At 46.2% G+C, this 18,944-nt stretch overlaps 1 protein-coding gene across 1 annotated transcript in view; it reads left to right on the forward strand.

The window, feature by feature from the left end:
- LOC119402033 (ryanodine receptor-like) overlaps positions 1–18,944 on the forward strand; it is a 150,637-nt gene that overhangs the window by 46,591 nt on the left and 85,102 nt on the right. Inside the window, 11 exon segments of the mRNA XM_049418475.1 lie at positions 358–444; positions 1,387–1,551; positions 2,187–2,380; positions 3,032–3,229; positions 5,199–5,336; positions 7,643–7,795; positions 8,806–8,915; positions 10,417–10,628; positions 11,378–11,476; positions 17,245–17,512; positions 18,605–18,878. Of these exon segments, the coding sequence (XP_049274432.1) occupies positions 358–444; positions 1,387–1,551; positions 2,187–2,380; positions 3,032–3,229; positions 5,199–5,336; positions 7,643–7,795; positions 8,806–8,915; positions 10,417–10,628; positions 11,378–11,476; positions 17,245–17,512; positions 18,605–18,878 (1,898 nt within the window).

Consider the following 18,944-nt stretch of genomic DNA (forward strand, 5'->3'; position numbering starts at 1 on the left):
CAGCAGACGACGATGCACGCCGACACGCCGAGACCCTAAGGTGCTTCGCCTCTAACAAAACGGCTGCGAGCGTACTCAGACGCTACTGTAATGCCTTCTTCCTTTATATTCCATATGCTTCTTATCACCCACCACTCCAACTGCCGATCCAGGTGATGGCGTGGGTGTCTTGCCAATCGGACTGTTGCCGATATGTGAAAATAATAATAACAGCTCCAATGAAAAATTGTTATATTATCACAGACATTCCTTGCAGCAGCAGCGCTTTCTTGTGGTATCGCTGGTCGCGCTTGCAGAAAACAAACGGCCGAGTTTTGTCCCCTGAAACATATACCCGTCAATCGCTGTCTTTCTCAGGGCATGTACGTCGGGTGCCACATCGATGTCGCCACCGGCATGATCACATTCAGCGCTGACGGCCACATGACTAGGCAGCGCTTCAGAGTAAGTGGCCCACGCACTTTCTTGAGGTTGCCTATACGGACGAAATCATTATTTTTCGTACACACAAAGCACAGTCTTCCCTTGAGTTGTCGTAAACGTTAGCAGTAAGTGCGCTTGTATATCTTGTCATTGTACAGTATTGTGTATATAGCTTGGTTGTACATCAACGTACCTTTTCTCTTCTTACCGCGCCAACTAATGTTTGCCAATACAGTATAGTTAGTTGAGCCCGTTACGCTCGAATGCGTTTGCACATAGTGGTGCTGATGTCGCATCATGCAGAAGCTTGTGTGTTAAGAAAGCTATTACAAGCAATTGTTTAGAAGAGTGGCGCGCAGACGTCAGCGCTCTAAAGATTGTCAGTCCTTTTAGGTAGCGCTGAAGAGAGCACAGCGAAACCGTATGCTCACGAAACATTCAGTAAAGTTCTTTGATTTGGTTAGTCGATTGCATTGTAGCCTCCTCCTCTCTCCAACCTCTCGAAGGCTCCTGCGCCTCATCGTGTTTTGCCCTACATCCGGCATCGGCCCGCCTTTAACCAAGCGCTGTCGTTTGAACACGTCACCAGATAACGTAATGGCATGACGTCATTGGACCTCAGCTTGGCCACATCACTTTTGGCACAATCTGTGCTCACGACTTCGGAGTGTTCACAACTTCGCAGGAAGCCAGATTTTTTTACTGATGCGGCTCAAAATGCATTCGGCTTAATAAATGAACTGGGTAGTAGCGCGGTAACCGTCCGTCTGCGTAAGAACTTTATTGGGCCGCATGGTGCCAGGGAGCATCCTTTCCACTTGCTTCGTTGAAAATCAACGGCTATGTGCTTTATCTGTATGCTGGCGCGCTGTTTTCATAAACGATTCTAAAAGCAGCGAGAATAATGTGCACTCTACTGGGATGAACATGACGTGTGCGTTCCGCGCATCGTTCGTGCCGCAGATGGAGCCCGGTACAAAGCTGTTTCCGGCAGTGTTCTTCGAGGCAACCAGCAAGGAAGTGATACAGTTTGAGCTGGGCCGCACGCCCACCACGCTGCCGCTGTCAGCGGCCCTGCTGCACACGACTAGCAAGCACCTGACGCCGCAACTGCCGCCAAGGCTCAAGGTACGTTGGTCGTGCTGGTTTCAAGTGATAACCTATATTTATCACCTTACAGATTAACTGCTCAGATTAGTTTTCAGGCTAGGTGGTGAAAAAACATGGCGCTCCCGAGTGCTTATGTTAATTACATTGAAGATGACAGCGAATAGCAATAAGTCACGTGCCTGCTTTCGTTCGTGTCACCTATGGATTTTCAGACTTAGAGACGAAAACTTTTGCAGTGCTACAAACAGCAACGTTTTCGCACGGTTTCCAGCTACATTGCCGTGGTTTTCACAAAAGTATCTCTCGTTCTGCAGCCATTGCGTTGTAAAAGATTTCGCGGTCGGTGGCTCATTCACAGACCAAGAAGAATCAGCGCTCTAGTAGTTCTGAGAGATGTTTCTGTGATGCTAGCATTCGTAATCGCTGCTTCCCTCACCTATGCGGTGCTGTGGTTTTAGCATCCATAGGTGTGAGCTTTTTTTTTTCAGAACATAAGCAGCGGCGTTGGGTTAGAAAAAGCTAGTAGCTGGAAGAACTGACCGTACGTCTTAAATATCAATTTTCCAACCTACACACGCAAACAAATGTTTTTCGCGGCTTCGCGCTTTTCTTATTAGCCCCACCACAACACTCCGTGCCTTCGTGGTCTGCAGGTACAGTGCCTGCAGCCGTACGTGTGGGCTCGCGTGCCCAACGTAAACCTTCGACCGCATGCCCTACGTTTGTCCGAGGTGCGCGGTTGGAGTATGCTCTGCGAAGACCCGCTCTCCATGCTGGCCCTTCACATACCCGAAGAAGACCGATGCATCGACGTCCTCGAGCTCATTGAGAACGAGCGCCTTCTGAAGTAAGCGTCGTCCAGCTGAGGACGAGAAAGTTTTGGGAGGTGTCAGTTTGAATTAACCAGCTACGTTTGCCAGCTAATTGTTTTATTGCCCATTCGGAGGTGTTTATATCAGATTCTTAAACTTTGATTTCAGTGAAACCAAATAAAAACATGAAAATTGTCGTGTTTAACTAAAACGAAGATGACATCACATGTAAGAGAGGTCCTGTACAAAGCATTTCAGTTAACGAAAATGCAGTTACCACGAGATTTAACTGTGTATCATAGAGTTGGTGCAAAAAAAAAAAAAGAAAGAACAAACCAGGGCGGCACTTGTCACCATAGTTAGCTATATCAAATTACTACTCGGCGAGATTGTGTCCTAGTGTGCACTGCTCCTTGGTATTCAAAGAGTAGTGAACGGGACTGGCGTTGTGTCCTACCGTAATCCCTCGCATACTAGCAGCACCTTCCTAATCGGATTCATTCACGTAGTACCAGCGGTTAGCACTGCTCATTGTTGTCGAATTATTGGCTTGTATTGCCTTACGTTGGTTAAATAACACAGTTACAAGTAATGCTTAAGCACTACATGACAGTGCCCGGAAAGTGAGTTCCTTCAAAGTTTAAATTGTTGTTCTCATCCTGTTTGTCCCTGTGTTCTATTTGCAGCTTCCACGCGCACACACTGTCCCTGTACGGGGCGCTGTGCTTCCAGGGCAACCACAGGGCGGCGCACATGATTTGCTCTCACGTTGACGAGAAGCAGCTAATGTATGCAATTCAGAGCGAGTACCTCTCGGGACCACTGCGAACGGGCTTCACCGATCTGCTCATCTCTCTACACTTGGAGTTCCACGCATACGCCAGGTATGCGCGTGCTTGTGCCTTGAACTGTGTTTCTTTAAGAATGATAGGCATGCATGGATAAGATGTCATGCAAATGAAGTGTCTATCCTTAACGATGCCAAATGCCTCTGGTGTAGCGTATCCAATAGTGGAAAAAGAGCGACACATGCAGTGACATAAACAAACACACACAGTGTCTGGTAGCGAATGCACTATGTCACTATGTATTAGTATTCACCAAGAAACCCCAAATTCAACCGAGGTTATTTGCGGACAGAAACAAAAACAGGATCGATTTACAGCATTTTCAGACCCCTATAGAAAAGCCCATTCATTGTCAGTTATGCACCCACTATTAAGGCGAAAGCCTTATATGCCTCACTAAACACGAAATTTGACCTTCGGCATCCTGCATCGTCGTCGTCGGCGTCTCGCGTCCTGCGGTGTCGGGGACGAGTGGTGCAAAAAATCATCACACGATTACTTCATCATGACGTCACAGATCGCGAAAATTTGTGGCGTCATCATGACGTAACGAATTCTGGCTTGACGTCATGTGGCGTAACGCCACATAATGCCGTTGTAGCGCCCTCCTTTGGTCGGCGAACAAAACCGGAGAGCGCGCGGCCTCAAGAGAAGAAAATAAAGACGGCGCGTCGCAGTGGTACGCCAAACCGCGACATGTGTTTCCTGCTGGCGTCTATTCTGGTTCAGCCGTCTCGTTCCTGCGCTCCTGTGGCATAAGCCTACACCGTCATCACAGGACATCGTAGCTTGGTCAAAGGTGGGCTGATCACGGAGGCAGTGCAAAACCAGGCGAGGTACCTCCAATCATGGAGGCAGTGCGCAATCACGCTAGGTGCACAAAACTTTCTGAGGGTGGCGGGACAGGATAAATACATTTAGGGAGCCTACACGGCCGGCTGTTCATGTATGCTCCCTAATACATCGACTGAAAAGAAAAAGAAAATGGCTTTCGCCTTCGAGTCGTCTTAGGTGAATGAACAAGAGACCCTGTGATTTTTCACACGTCGTTTCGTGGCGCTATCTCGTCATCATTGGCCCTTGCTCCAGAACACACCACACCTCGTAGACAGGCGCTAGAATGCACCGACACATTTGATCAATAAGTATGTACTCGTGCACATACTCAGTTACAACTTTCTGGCGCACGTTTGCCGTGTGCCGTCCCTGCCATGTTTGATATTCCACAGACACGCATAAAGCTTCACGCAAAACTCACGCATCATTTGAATATGTAGCCTTACTAATGTTTTTCACCACCTGTTGTTTGCGCACGTTACTAACGTTGCTATGTTGCTCCTTTCAGTGTGTGACTAAAAATATGGAGAAAGCCGAAAAACCCGTCTTGTCCAAGCGGTTTGCCAATTAATCTGGAGCATAAGGTTTGATCAAAAGCTTGAGGTTAATTTTGTTATTGAAAATTGCAATAACAAAGTTCTTGCTCCCGCTACTAGTCTGTGCACTACAAGCGCTATGTCTGTGACGCAGTATGACAGGAGCCGTGACGTCATCTCCGAGACCAGTAAGAATAGTTCCTCCAAAGAGGAGTCGCTTGGCGGGTGGATATTGTGATCGTGTGTACAGACTGATATGCTTGTGTTTCTATAACAGAGCTCAGGTGAAAGTCCGCGCTGTTCTTTGCCGCCCCTTTTGTGTCTTCCTTCAGTTTGTGCGCTTCTAATATTGTAATCAAATAAAAATATAGCCCGTCTCACACCTTGCCTCGAACAGGCGGTACTTGGGCGCAGACTTTCACTTTTCTTCAGCGGCACATAGTGACGTGACGACTTACCGGTATGCGCATGTGTTCAGCGTGATTCGTGCGCCGTATCTGTGGGTTTAGAATGCTTGGTGAGAGGCCTTTATCCAAAGTGATATGAGAAGGACAACAAGGTGCCAATGGCGCGCACTATACTAGGGAGCATCGTGGAGTCGTGATGAATTACACTCGTTTTCCGCTTTTCAGGAGCTTGACGCAGAACGAATTCATCGTGCCCCTTGGTCCCGACATCCGAGCGCTGTACGAAGAACCGTTGACGGCGCATTCCTTCTGCACACTGGAGTGCGTCTCCATACGACCTGACATGGCGTTCTCGGAGACAAGGTAAGGCTTGGCAGCAGCGTCTGACTTACCTCTCTTTTCAATGCGTCCTGCATTCGTGAACGCGATAGGGCAGCGAACTCCATTGATCACAGCGCGTAAGACGTCACAGAGAAGAAGGCACACGATGCACAGAAGCGCCAGTCAGCACTCTGTGTGTCTTGCGTGCCTTCTCTGTGCCGCCTCAAATGCTCTGAACGTAGAAGTTAGCGACTAGCTAGCCCAGAACATCGCATTGTGGATCAGCGAAGTGCACGTTATAGCACGTCGTGGTCATTTTCAAATGAAAATTGAAGCATTTAGCAACTCGTGCGTAGTAGACACCCCAAAAACACTGGCGCCCTTCGGGAAGTCTTTTTGTCACACAATATTATCACTTGCTTTCTCTTCCTGGGATACTCGGCGCTTACTTCATGCCTATTACGAGGCAGACACTGAAAGATGAGACCGAGCTGGAGCCGACGCCGTCCGTGTTTCCCACATTCGAGCGCGCGGAGTGACCTTGACTGCAGCTGGCGGCTCTGGCGGCGTTTTCGCAAACAGTTGCTTGAAAAGTTGTTTACTCGCCTAGTATAGGCTGAGTCGTCATTGACTTTTTTGTCTCGCAACGCTTCTGATGCGATGCAAGTTTCTTTTGTAGATCTGCGTTTACTTGTATTTTTGTTTTACTACGTAAAGACAATGCTCGCTACGTCTCTTAATATAAAGAATGCTATCTGTAATGCATATGACACGCACGCCGCTTATCACCTACTGGAAGTACCAGGCTCACGGGGTTAGGCTACGAAAGACCCACAGTATACATAACGACGGTAAATACGCGATAACAAAGGGTGCAATCGTTTTTATAAAGAAGGTCACTTTGCGTAAGTTACCAAGCGCGCAGATTATTTTGGTATTCACCAAACGGCACCGATTACTCGAAGATGGCATGGGTGTTTAAAGTGCAGCAGCTTGCGTTGCCTACGTCCTGATGACGTGCGTGGGTGCCGAGTAATGTTTCAATTAACAACAACAACCAAAATACTTTGAAAACAGTTAGTTTTGATATACTGAGCACTTGTCTCATATTAAACTGGACATTCGCAAGTTTTGCTGTTTTCCGCGAAGCAGTTAAACGATAACCTAAAAAAACGATATAGAGGGTACGTTTTTTTTTTAATATTTTGAATTTAGTACTTGTAGAAAGGGTGCGGTCAGACAACTGGACCCCAAAGCATAAACGCATTTACTCAGAAGGGGGAATGGGCGGTACGCGTACGGGGCGCGTTTGGTATACGTGTGTCTTTGTTTGAGAAAGAGACTAAGAACTCGGGGAACAGAGCTGAGACAAACTACTCCCGCGTATCAGAGAACTTACAAATTGGTTAAATGCAGAAAAAGCCAGCTGCGGCAATAGGGTACGTGAGAAAAAAAGAACTGCAAGCGTCTTTGTGTCAGGGAGTAAAATGCCTTTTACTTCCATTGCTTCATAATCTCGTACCAAAATACGAAAATTTTTATTTCGTTTCGCCAGAAGATTTTAATTATTTATTTGTCGAAAATAATCCACTCCTATAGGTTGCGCATGAGTTGTGTCGATACCCTGCTAAAATGTTCCGTATCCCGCTACAATAATTCCTGATGTGTCCGTAAGAGTGTTGCCGAAATATATGGTAAATATATAGAAAATATATGCAGCATATGGATTCCGTAAGGATTCATATGAAATTCAGGAATAATATAGATCCATATGTTCATATGGATTCGCTAAGGATTCATATGGATTCATATGCTGCTGTATGGGTGGCAATGCCCAGTCAGGCAATGCTTGTCTTTAGCTGTGCCCTCTTGGACAATTTCATTATTCTCCTAAACATACCAAGAAAGAAAGAAAGAAAGAAAGAAAGAAGGAAAGAAAGAAAGAAAGAAAGAAAGAAAGAAAGAAAGAAAGAAAGAAAGAAAGAAAGAAAGAAAGAAAGAAAGAAAGAAAGAGTGGAATCGAATACGAAAGATTTCTGTAGGGAATGGTTTAATTTTCTGACCACTGAATTGTTCAAGTATAGGAACAGTTGAACAAGAACATAGCCTATTAAAGGTGTCGATTCACACGAGAAGTAAGTTGTACATGCATTCCCTGTCATTGTAGCTGTATTAGCGAAGCACCTATATATCTTATGGGTCTTATCCTATAACATCTCCTATACTTTCCTTGGCATTATTGTCTGTTAGTTCTCATTATATTGTGTCTAACAAAGAAAAACGAGCCTTTAAAAGCCATCTTCTGATGTTTAAACCGTGACGTTAACGTAAGGTCTCTGATTCCACAGGGAGAAAGTGGAGTCAATCGCCGACCTCAGCACGCCGTACTTCCCTGTGGACGCCCTCAAACAGTTTGTCATTGAAGCCCTGGCTGACGCCGTAAAGAAGGACAGTCGCCCCAACCGCGACCCCATCGGTGGTAGCAACGAGAACCTGTTTGTGTACGTGGATCCGGACTGCTTACGTTGGTCGCATCTAGTCTTATGAGTGTGAATATGTTTTGAGCGAATTTAGAAGTGCGCGAAAAAACGCACAGGCGAAGCGATCGAACAAGACACCACGGCCGCAGCGCCTGTCCTCCTTCCACCTCGTTTCCTTCCACCTCGTTTTGTTCGCGCAGCTTTAACTTGACTCCGAATATTCACCAACCAGCCCGCCACAACGTCCTAGAGCGAATATGTGCTTGCCCAAAATTCAGGGGACGCATCGCCTGATTTCAAGAGCGCACGACGCTTACAATGTACCGCTGGCTGTAACAATGCAGCACCGCTGTGCTGCTACACGACGTAGATTGTTGACAGGTCCCTGCTGGAAACACGGCATTACCATGTAATAAGGGGTAGTACACAGTAAGCGCCAAGAACAAGCTCGCGTTTTGTGACGTGTGCTGCCGCTATGAAGAAAGAGTAAATGGAAATGCCGTAGTTATGGTTGCTAGATGCTTTTCTTTTAAAGTTTGTACAAGAAGCTGTTCTTTCAGAAAGCTTCTAAAAAGCTTATCTTTCTGAAGTTTCAACACATTTTCGTAACGTATTCTGATAAGCTTAGACAACGTATACAAGTTAATGATTTCGCTATGAAATACATATATATACATTTTTTTCACATACACATTTAGGTTTCTAATATAATTTATTTCTGTAACCCTTAAGCTCCTGAATGCTGTTTCAGCGCATAGTAAGCAATGCGGTCTTGGCGAAGCATTTCTTTTTACATGGGGCTCTGGCTTTTCCGAAGACGAGAGAGCGCAAAAGAGAAACAGTTTCCTTAATACCACCTCCAAACCAAGTCTCCTGAGCCAAATATTTGAGCGAAGAGCTCGCGTTCAGTGTGACGCAGGCACGAGTCAACCTTTAGTATATTTAAAAATCTACACCTGGGTTTACCGAAAAACCGCTGAAATAAAAATGCGAATAATAATAACATGACTTGTTCACTGCTTTTTCTTCAGGCCCCTTCTCAAGCTCGCTGACAAGCTTCTGCTTGTTGGACTGATGAATGACGATGACTTACAGTGGCTTCTCTACCTTCTCGACCCCAGTACTTTCCTTCCTGGTAAAGGTATGTAGTCTTTTTAGGTTTTCTTTCTCATTTTCTTCTCTTCGTACTAACCTTGCATGATACATCTGTCATGGCTTTATCGACTGTTCCAGCAGCGGTGCTTAGTCGTGACCAACTGCTGAGATCGAATTTTGCAACTATTCTCCGGTTCTTAGATTTACAATCAACGTCCAGTGCAGATAACATGGGATGCATATTTTTCTTGTTATAACCCTTGGTTTACGTCCTACATAGCACCTAAAGAGACCCCCCCCCCTTCCTCCCTTCCCCCTCCCAGCCCCAATTCTGCCAATAGATGTAAGAATTTTTAGAGTAACATCGCCCTGCGCGTGGTATGTTCTGTGCGTAAGAAAGCTTGCGAAGGCTGCAGACAGGCGCGGCTCAAGCGGAAATGAACAGCGCCAGCGGGCTCTGTTCGGCGAAGGAGCATGAAGGGGTGCCATGGGGGGGGGGGGGCTGCGTCGCTCGGGCAGCAACTGCGATCCTTGATCAAAAGAGCGCGGTCGCGCGAGTGCTATCGTGACTGCGAGCACTAGGCGGTTCATACCCTTGTACGTGTTCTGCTCTCATTGCTTACTTCATGCAAGCGTTTTGTGTAGTTATGCCAGAACGGATGCTAACGGAGTTAGCTGCTAGCCGTATACACCGTATAGCATTCCAATTTGTCGCTATCGTATTCATTGCTTCGTCCTTGTGGCGAAATTTCGTTGAACTTTCTCTTCAGAAGTTACACCGTAATTTAGGAGTAGGGCACGAGATATGGCATATTTATGTTCATGATTGTTCCTGCACAATACGACGGAGTGCTGTTTTACATTGTCCGACTGCATTTGCCTGATTTTTTTTGTTATGTCTCCCACTTTTCTCAGAAGTACTTTACTTGAACTGGCAGGTGGAGTCGCTTGGACATGGTCAGATGAATGCTAGCCAGATTGTTTCTTCCCAGTTATGCGATCCATGTTCTATGGGATTTCGTGAAAGCGTGAATCGATGCACAGGATGGACTTGGTCTGAAAACTGGTGCATGTCATGAGAAATGTACGGAGGATTCCTTTAAGGATCGTTCACACCTGCGAGTAGCACCGGTCGGGCGACCAAGGTACTTGCAAAGCGACTGGTCGCAAATGGCCGTTTTGGTCGCTCGGTCGCTCGGTCGCTCGCTGCTCGGGTTTTCAGTCGGGCGAATGCAGTCGCCAACCTCTGAACCAATCAAATGCGCAGAAACAGGAGGTCAGCTTATTTTGCGGGGCAATGGCAATGCGAGCCATATGCGAGGAGACGTGAAATCTGTGTGCCGACGGGTATAAGTAGCACGCTGGTGTGAACATCGGTCGCCTTGAGCCGCTTTTTGGTCGCCATTCGCAAATGGTCGCGCGACCGGTGCAAGTCGCAGGTGTGAATGGTCCTTTAGCGAGAGTGTCTGGAGATCAGTGGCTATGATGTAATATTTGGTCCTTCAGCGAACACAATAAGTGTGGCCGACGATACTGCGCCTCTGCAGCGGGAATCGGTGCTCCGGCCGCGGTCACCGGGAGTGACGGCAGTGGAGGCGGCAATGGAGGCGTTCCGTTGGGCCTCATCGACATGCAGATCGCCGAGGGAGTCAAATTGCAAGTGTGCTACATACTGCACCACCTGTGCGACCTGCAGCTCAGGCACCGGGTTGAAGCCATCGTTTGCTTTTCCGACGACTACGTTGGAAACCTGCAGTCGGTGAGTCTATGCAGTTGGAAGTAAAAAAAAAATGCATGTAAAGCAAGGTGTCTGTGACCTGTTTCTAGCTGTGAGCTCGTTTCCGGTTCCATGCAATCACCGGAAGCGTACATTTCGAGCTAAGTTTCCGTTAAGCGGAGATAGTCATCACTGAGGCCTAGCTTTGGACGCAACCGATAGAATTCTACTGCTGTTATCAGTTAGTCAACATGATATCGTTAACATTTTCATAGCTTTGGGAATGCGATTTTCTCTGCGGAAGATGCCGCTGGGATTTTCAGGCTGAATTACTTAAAACAAGAAACCCGCAGTTCGGATGGCAATGAGTTTATTAAGATATTCATAAAAAGAATTGCTCCTGGCAGAACTGTAATAGCTCAACTCGACCTGCCGACACTTCGCCTACGCTTATCTTATCAGAAGGATATGGGCTGTGATGATGTATAGGGGAAGAGGTGAGTAGAAAGGGACGGAATAGAAAAAAAAATGTTAGCATTTCTGCACAAAGGTCACCACTAAGTCATATACTTAATTTTTTTACGCTGAATTGGAGAATCCAGTAGAGACCAAGATCATACAGTATACACGAAACTGCTTTCAGAGGACGTGAAAGTTTTTAAATCCAGTGAAATAGAATAATAGAGTGACGGAGTTAAATCTGAGATCATGTGCACTTTGCTTGTCAACAGACGAATCACCCTTGCAAGCGATTGAAGGGACTATAACTATTCGCATTCTTCTTCTTTCAGGACCAACTGCGACGGTACATTGAGATCAAGCAATCGGACCTGCCTTCCTCAGTGGCTGCAAAGAAGACCCGCGAATTCCGATGCACACCCAAGGAACAGGTGAGACCCATTCGCGTCAGCACGGAATAACATGTGTCAGAATGTTTAGCGCATCAGTGCTATTTTTTGGCAGCGATTGTACGAACAAGCATAGGCGTGCGCAGGTTCTGGATAAGGGGTTGGAAGAGAGAGTCTCTCCTCCCCTCCCACCTCCCCTGTTTTCCCCCACTCGTTGGTCGAGTCAGAAAGGATACAAGCTCCTTCATGCATGCAAATATGAAAATGAAGCGATGACGTGCTTCGCACAACGGCCTGATATTGGTCCTCGGTTTGACGGGGGCGAAGGTGGGAAGTAAGCAGTTCTTTGAAAGCAACTTCAGGGTTCCTCGGTTGCCATTGTCGTCAAAGAACGTGCGTCTATAGCCTAAGCCCTGCGCATAAAAAAATGGTGTGAAAGCCCTGACTGAGTAAAGGGGTGCAACCCCCCAAAACAAAAAGAAAAATGAAGTCTATACTCATCTAATGCTAGCAGCCAGCGTGAACTTGTCACTGCGCTGCCGTTAGATACTCCGTCAGCATCAAGCAGACAATACGCTTGGGCCGCGTCCTGCAGATGTTGATGTCGCTCAAGATTTTGAATATACGCTTGTAGGAAACGCGGACGGTAATGCGTGGTCGAGGCCTTCAAAAGAGATGCCACGCAGAGAAGTCAGAATAATGAGCCGTTTCACACAAAAAGAATTTTGCTGGCGCTTGCATTGACATTTGGTGACTGAAAGGAGACGTGTTTTTAATATCGTTTTATTACATCTCATACATACATACATACATACATACATACATACATACATACATACATACATACATACATACATACATACATACATACATACATACATACATACATACACTATTCCTTCTAGCATTTTCTTTATAATTGTGTTGTCAGGCATGCTGCGATCAATATTCCAAACGTCTACGTATTTGGTATCACGCACCGTGCATTTTACAACCTAGCGTGCGACGCGCAGCTGGCAAGCTTCGCGCGCCATAAATAAGTGGTGCTGGAAAGATTGTGTATAGATGCTTGAAACAGCTGTTGGTTGGTGAAGGAAACGTGTACTTTGAAGGTTTTGTAATTGCGTGACATGTAGTACATCATTGTCTACATCATATATATATATATACCGAGAGAGAGAGATACATACATACATACATACATACATACATACATACATACATACACACATACACACACACACATACATACATACATACATACATACATACATACATACATACATACATACATACATACATACATGCATACGTGTGCGCGTGGGTGTCTGCGTTCACCGCGAATGAAACGTTGGCTCGTATGCACGTTAGGTAGCGATATGCGTGTTTGTTTCTTATTCATGAGCCGTAGTGTTTCTTAGTTGTCTTTACCGAAGGAAACTAACTGCGTGCTCCCATGCTCCCATAGCTAGCTGGCAAAACACTAAGGATGTGTGTTTTGGGGGAGCGAGAGCGGCGGAATGTGAACGGACGTCTCTGCCTTTATCACACGCTCGAGCCTATACGCGATACTGTCCGTGCGGGTCTGTATACACGACTTACGACCCGTATCTTGGTTTAGTCCTGGGTGAGTGCGGAGTTATTTTTGGGCTCCTTCCCTCGTGAAGAGTGCGCACGTCTGAAACGTAATACGTCGCGCATTACACCAAATGAGCCGATCCTGAAGATAATTCATTCCTGTACTGACTAGGAGGTAGCGACAGAGGTAATACAGGTCCCCCCGAATGGTTTCATTCGTAGACAGTGCAGTTAGCGCAACAAGTGACTGTGCCATGTAAGTTGTGCAGAAAACAAAAAAACGTAACAGTGCAGTTACATTACAACAAGCGCGCCCATTTGTGAGAGCATATTTTAGTGTAGGCACTCTATCTATCGCTTTTGATAGAACGTTCAGTGATAACGGCCGTCCTGACCACCGCACTTACACGTATGTTACGAGAAGTTGCTTAGCGTATTCACTCACATAAAACCTGCGCCATTCATATCGCAGTTGCTTCATACTACCAGCAGCAGTTATTATCCCTAGTTAATATTGACTAGTGTTGGCTAAATGAAACGTAATGGCGGCTTCTTTTAGTTAATGACTTTCGTCTCATTAACTAAGTCCGATAAGTGGAATGAGAAAGCATGCTTTATGGTTGTATGTGACCTATGTGCAATGCACTATATAATGTTTACTTTTACAGCGAAAGCTATTATGAGATCACAGCAATTAAGGGCCATTTTTGGCGCCGTAGTTGTCCGCCGCCGCCGGTGTCTCTAACCACTGTCGAGCGAAATAAGAAATGTATCCAGGATGGAACGCGGTTCGAACCAGGGCCCTCTGCGTGGGAGCCCAGTATTATACCTCAGAGCGTTGCCGGTGCTTGAAACTGCTTTGCAAAAAGACCCTATACAGGGTCCATGGGGGGAACGAACCACATTGACATATGTAATGTAACGTGGTAGAAGAGTAAAATAACAACCAGGCGTCAAACGATGCGAATTCTGTAACCAGGCTTCACACAGTGCGAATTGTGCAACGAGTGGGTTGTTGTATCATTCCAACCCATTACAAAGGCCTCTGCGATAATTCTTCGTCGTCATCAGCCACAGCATCAACAAAGTGCACATAATGCCCTAGAGGTACGTCTTTAGCGGTTACCACGGTTCTCCGCAGATTGTCGAAAAATGGCATAGTGGCTGCTTTCCTACTTCACAAAAAATATGATGATTTATAGTGTAGTGGGTTCTCCGCAAGTGCACTTCTATTTGTTGCCAAGGAAACTCATAAGGCTCCCATGATTCATTTCTTCAGGGTCTCAATAAAGTTCTTTCCCTCTCTTTCTCTTTTTCTCACGTTAACGTAGGTTATATAACGTGGTGGCAGAGTCAAATAACGACCGGGTGTCACACAACGCGAATTACATAACTAGTGGGTCGTTTAAAGCTTCCAACCCATTACAAAGGGGTCCGCCATAATTATTCATCGTCATCAGCCTTCGCATCAACAAAGTGCACATAATGCCTTACAGATGGTACCTCGCTTCTCAGCAGAATGACGAATAATGGCGTAGTGGGTGCTTCCCAACTTCAAAAAAATTATGATTTGTGGCGTAGTGGATACATTGCTAGTGTAGTTGTATTAGTAGCCCCCAGAGAGTTTATAACCGGCTCTACAAATGCCGTTCTTCCAGCTTTCGCAGTGACTGTGCTGCGCTTTCTGCACAGGCCTGTCGCTTTAGGGGCGAATCTCCTTAGGTGTGGGCCGTTCCTTCCTCTGTGGTATGTATGTATGTAGCCAGCTCTAGTTTAATGAATTGCTCACTAGATGGCGTTTCACGTATTTCGTGTAGTTGCTGTTTAAAGATGACAGATGGCGCTTGTATAATGCGAATGGCGCATGTCATTGGATGCCTGCGATCGCAAAAGGCGCTCGCTCTTGGCGCGCTTTCTCTTTCGCTCGGGAGCGGACACTTTCCCTGCATTTCACCGATCGCAAAGCGGTGATAATGAAGGGACCACGTAGACCAACAGTACAATAAAAGTTTGATGTTTAATATATACACGGTGTTTCACACTCTTTATATGATGTACTGGGCGAATTTCACGGAAGAGTTTCACGGTTTACCGATGATTCCCTCGGGAGCTTCGCCCCACTCATCATCATTCACCCCGTGGATATGCTGTGATTTTTTTCCCCTGAGACCGTCTTTATGCTGACGTGTAAGTAGGGTGGCTAACTCAGTATATACAGTGCTGTATAAAAAAAGTTGCAACGAAAGACGACACTACTGTTTGCGAGAACAAAAGAAACGAGCTCCTAAAATACGAAGCAATTATGAAAAACAAAGTGCTGCGTACGAGATACCTCGCGTTTTGAATGCCCTTGCAGATAAATTGAACTTTAAAGCTAGCAGTGCTGCCTTTAAGAAAACAAGTAAAGAGTTTTAACAGTAACGAGCGGTATACAGCATCAAATCTACCTAGTGCATTTTCTTGTGTTGACTAAAGCTTAACGTGTGCACAGTTTGTTATTCTGGTTATTTTAAAGAACCCTTAATACAAAAAAATGAAACCTCAAGATGTTTGCGTTGTTTGGCTGTCCTGTATACGGGGGCACTTCTGACCTATTATTATTGCCGGGCGTTAAATTTAAGTTATTGTCACGTGGTCGTGACGTCGATGAAGGCAGCAGTCGGGGTGTCCCAGATGAAACTATTTGGCCGACCTTGTGGCCGGGAAACGGAAAGTCAAATTACAGCAATACACACTGTACACTGATAGTGGCGAACAGAGCGTCGGCCGTTGATGAACTGAACATCTCTGGGATGCGCCGCCTTTTATGCATCATGCACCAACTTTCAAGCCTTATCACTGGTGATTGCACAAGCTCTGGAATATTCTTGACTATTCGCGTCATGTGCGCAATCTTGACAAAATAGTCGACTACAATCAGGAACGTTCCCAGACACTCTAGCGCGGCCCGCGCAAGACAGCGAGCACACGTGCACCGGACCAGTTACAAAAACATAGTGAAAGAAGCGCGCGTGGCAATATTTTATTTTGGTTTTAAAGTAAGCGTGAGTGCTCATCTGAGTTCGCAGCACCCCGCCGCATCGCCACTGGTATGGCGTAGACCGAGTCCCCGTGTGACGTTCCACGAGGAAACCGAGTATTGTCGACGTCAGAGATTTGGGGGGCGCGCACAATACCACGTCTGGCACCTGGCGAGGACTATTGTTCGTCGCCGCTCTCGCTGTGTTGTCGAGCTGCTCTCAACGTAGTTCTGGTTGCTTTGGCCAGGAATGCTTTTTTTTCCTAGAGGAGGAGGAGAGCGGGAGAGGGCACGCGCTTAACAAATACTGAAGCACCCGCATCGTTTCATTCTTTACCGCGCGCGTTGCCCCGATTCGAAAACTGCGCTTTCAATGACACCAAAGCTTGAGTGCACGTGATCTTAGGCGCTCCCCCAATGTAGGGCGTTATTTTACTATGGTGTTTACGCGGGCGTTTTGAACTGACGCAATATTGTTCTCAATTACCGACGCTAGCATTAATTATATACGATGCGTTATATCATTTACGATTCAATTTCCGGATTACCAGACACAAAGCTACAAATTACAGCAAAAAAGTCGCAAACAAGACTTCGCTGTCAGGGGTAACATCGTCATGCATTCTGCCTTTCTGAATTTTGGAATAATCTTGTTTTTTTGGTTTTGCTAGCTGCGGGTATTTTGGGGAGAGCGGCCACTTTACGACTATTCAATGATGCTATGTCAACTTTCTCTTTGGTGTGTGTGTGTGTGTGTGTGTGTGTGTGTGTGTGTGTGTGTGTGTGTGTGTGTGTGTGTGTGTGTGTGTGTGTGTGTGTGTGTGATTGTGTGTGTGCGTGCGTGCGTGCGCGCGTGTGTGTGTGTGATTTTTTGGAACTCTTGGAAATCGCTTCTTGTCTCTTTTTCGGAAACTGTTGTGCTGAAATCTTTTTTTTAGTGTGTTCATCTCGAACTAATGTCACGAATTGCGGAGGGACAGGTGCCTTTGTCAGGCTTGTTTGCCTTTGACACGTGCGCCTGTTTTCTGTCTACTGTAAATAAAGCGCTTACTACTTACTTCCAATACTCTCAAGCGGTTCACTCACCTTTTCTACCCTGGTGTCCCGCAACATCGTTTATATCGTTGCAATTGAAGTCAATTCGATTCAGTTCAATTCAATCTCGGCTTATGCCTTCTTTTCTTGTCCTTGCTTCTCTACTAATCTCATCCAGATGCGGGCCATCCTCGGTTTCAAGAACCTGGACGAGGAGAGCAGCGACCAGTGCCCTTGTGGAGAAGGTCTGCGTGAGTCACTGAGCAGCATGCACGAGGACCTGGTACAGCGACTCAAGGCAGCCTGCGCTGCCAAGGAGGAGGCCACTGATGGCGAGGCGGAGAGCACGAGCTCCCTGCGCCAAAAGTTCATGTCGCTAGTGAACTTGGTGAAGTCCTCGGAAGAGCCGACTGGGGAAGAGAAGGAGCACATTACACTTCCTGAAGGTGAGGTGCTTTCTCCTTTTCAGCGGAGCTGTTAAGCTTCTCGTTATGACGATTCGCGTCACGAGAAAATTACCATCATCAGGAACGGGTGTGAGCCACAGAAAGCGGGCAATCGGAGTGGAATTCCCAGTGAGGCTAGCGAAGCAAGATCAAGAACATACTAATTACTACTGACTGAGTCGAGCACAATTCAGTGTAAATAAGTTATTGGGGCTAATTAAGACTAATTAAGTTGTGCGCGGTCGAACCAAGCTCACCGTTATACCTGAATTTATGTAAACTAATTATGCTAATTAGGTCCGCTTAAGCTAATTAGGTCTAATTAAGCCTAACTGAAGTTGAGCCAAGCCGGGACTAGCTTGGAGACCACCAGCTCCTCTGTAACTTAGCCTTGCTCCTCTAGGGCAAGCCATCCACATTTTTAAAAATAAAATGTGTATAAGGAGAGGCTGATGCCAAGGCATGGCACCGGCTACTCCTCTTGCATAATTGTTGCCGTCGCGAAGTAGAGAACAAGCGCAAAACTTTACAAAGGCACATAGAAGAACACTCCCGTACTTAGTCCAAGTTCTTCAGTACAAAAAAGTGTCCACTCAACGCACACGTTTAAAAACACAAGTGTGCACACAAATGAAATCTCCACACACAACATAAAAGTTCGCTAAGATGTCACAGCTGATTGCAAGTCTTTCTAAGGTTTCCCGAATTTCTTAGCAAATAAAAAGCAACAGAAACACTGACTAGTCCGTAGTCAGAGTGGCTACTGCTGAGCCTACTGATGGAATAAAGTTATTTTATTTATTTTGTTATGAAAAGAAATGCGCAAGATGTGTTGGCGATTAGCCACATATATGAGTCGTATATTTTAATGTGTATGGATTACGCATGACACTGCGGTAACCTAAAATATAGAGGAAGCGGAATAGAGGAATGCAAGAAAAAAGAAGAATGTGGAGATCAGTAAATTATAGCAGCCGATTAGATAGAAATAAGACTTTACAGGCGCAAGTAGACAGATTACTTGGAGTGGCTTGTTACTGCAAGATAGGCTGGCACCTATGTATGCCAGTGATGTTTTCGTTTTGTATGCAGAGATCTTCACTCGCAAGGTGGTTCAGGTGGTGGTCAAGTGGGCCAAGCAGTCGGAGATTGAGGACCGCGAAGTGGTACGCCAGATGTTTGGCCTGCTGCTGCGCATTTACAACTCAGTCGGGGAGCTGATGAACGCCCTGAACAACACGTACGTCATCAGCCACCGCAGTCAGGCTGACATCATCAGCGTGCTCAGCCACCTGGGCAAAGTGCGTGCCCTGCTGCCTGTCCAGATGTCGCCCCTCGAGGAGGAGATCATGCGCAAAAGCCTATGGTATGTTTTGTGTATAGATTTTTTTTTGTAGCGTTAGCTACACTGGCCTAGCCGAGCCAGTTTTGC

The sequence above is a fragment of the Rhipicephalus sanguineus genome, chromosome 8 (genome assembly GCF_013339695.2).
Source record: "Rhipicephalus sanguineus isolate Rsan-2018 chromosome 8, BIME_Rsan_1.4, whole genome shotgun sequence".
Taxonomy (NCBI): domain Eukaryota; kingdom Metazoa; phylum Arthropoda; class Arachnida; order Ixodida; family Ixodidae; genus Rhipicephalus; species Rhipicephalus sanguineus.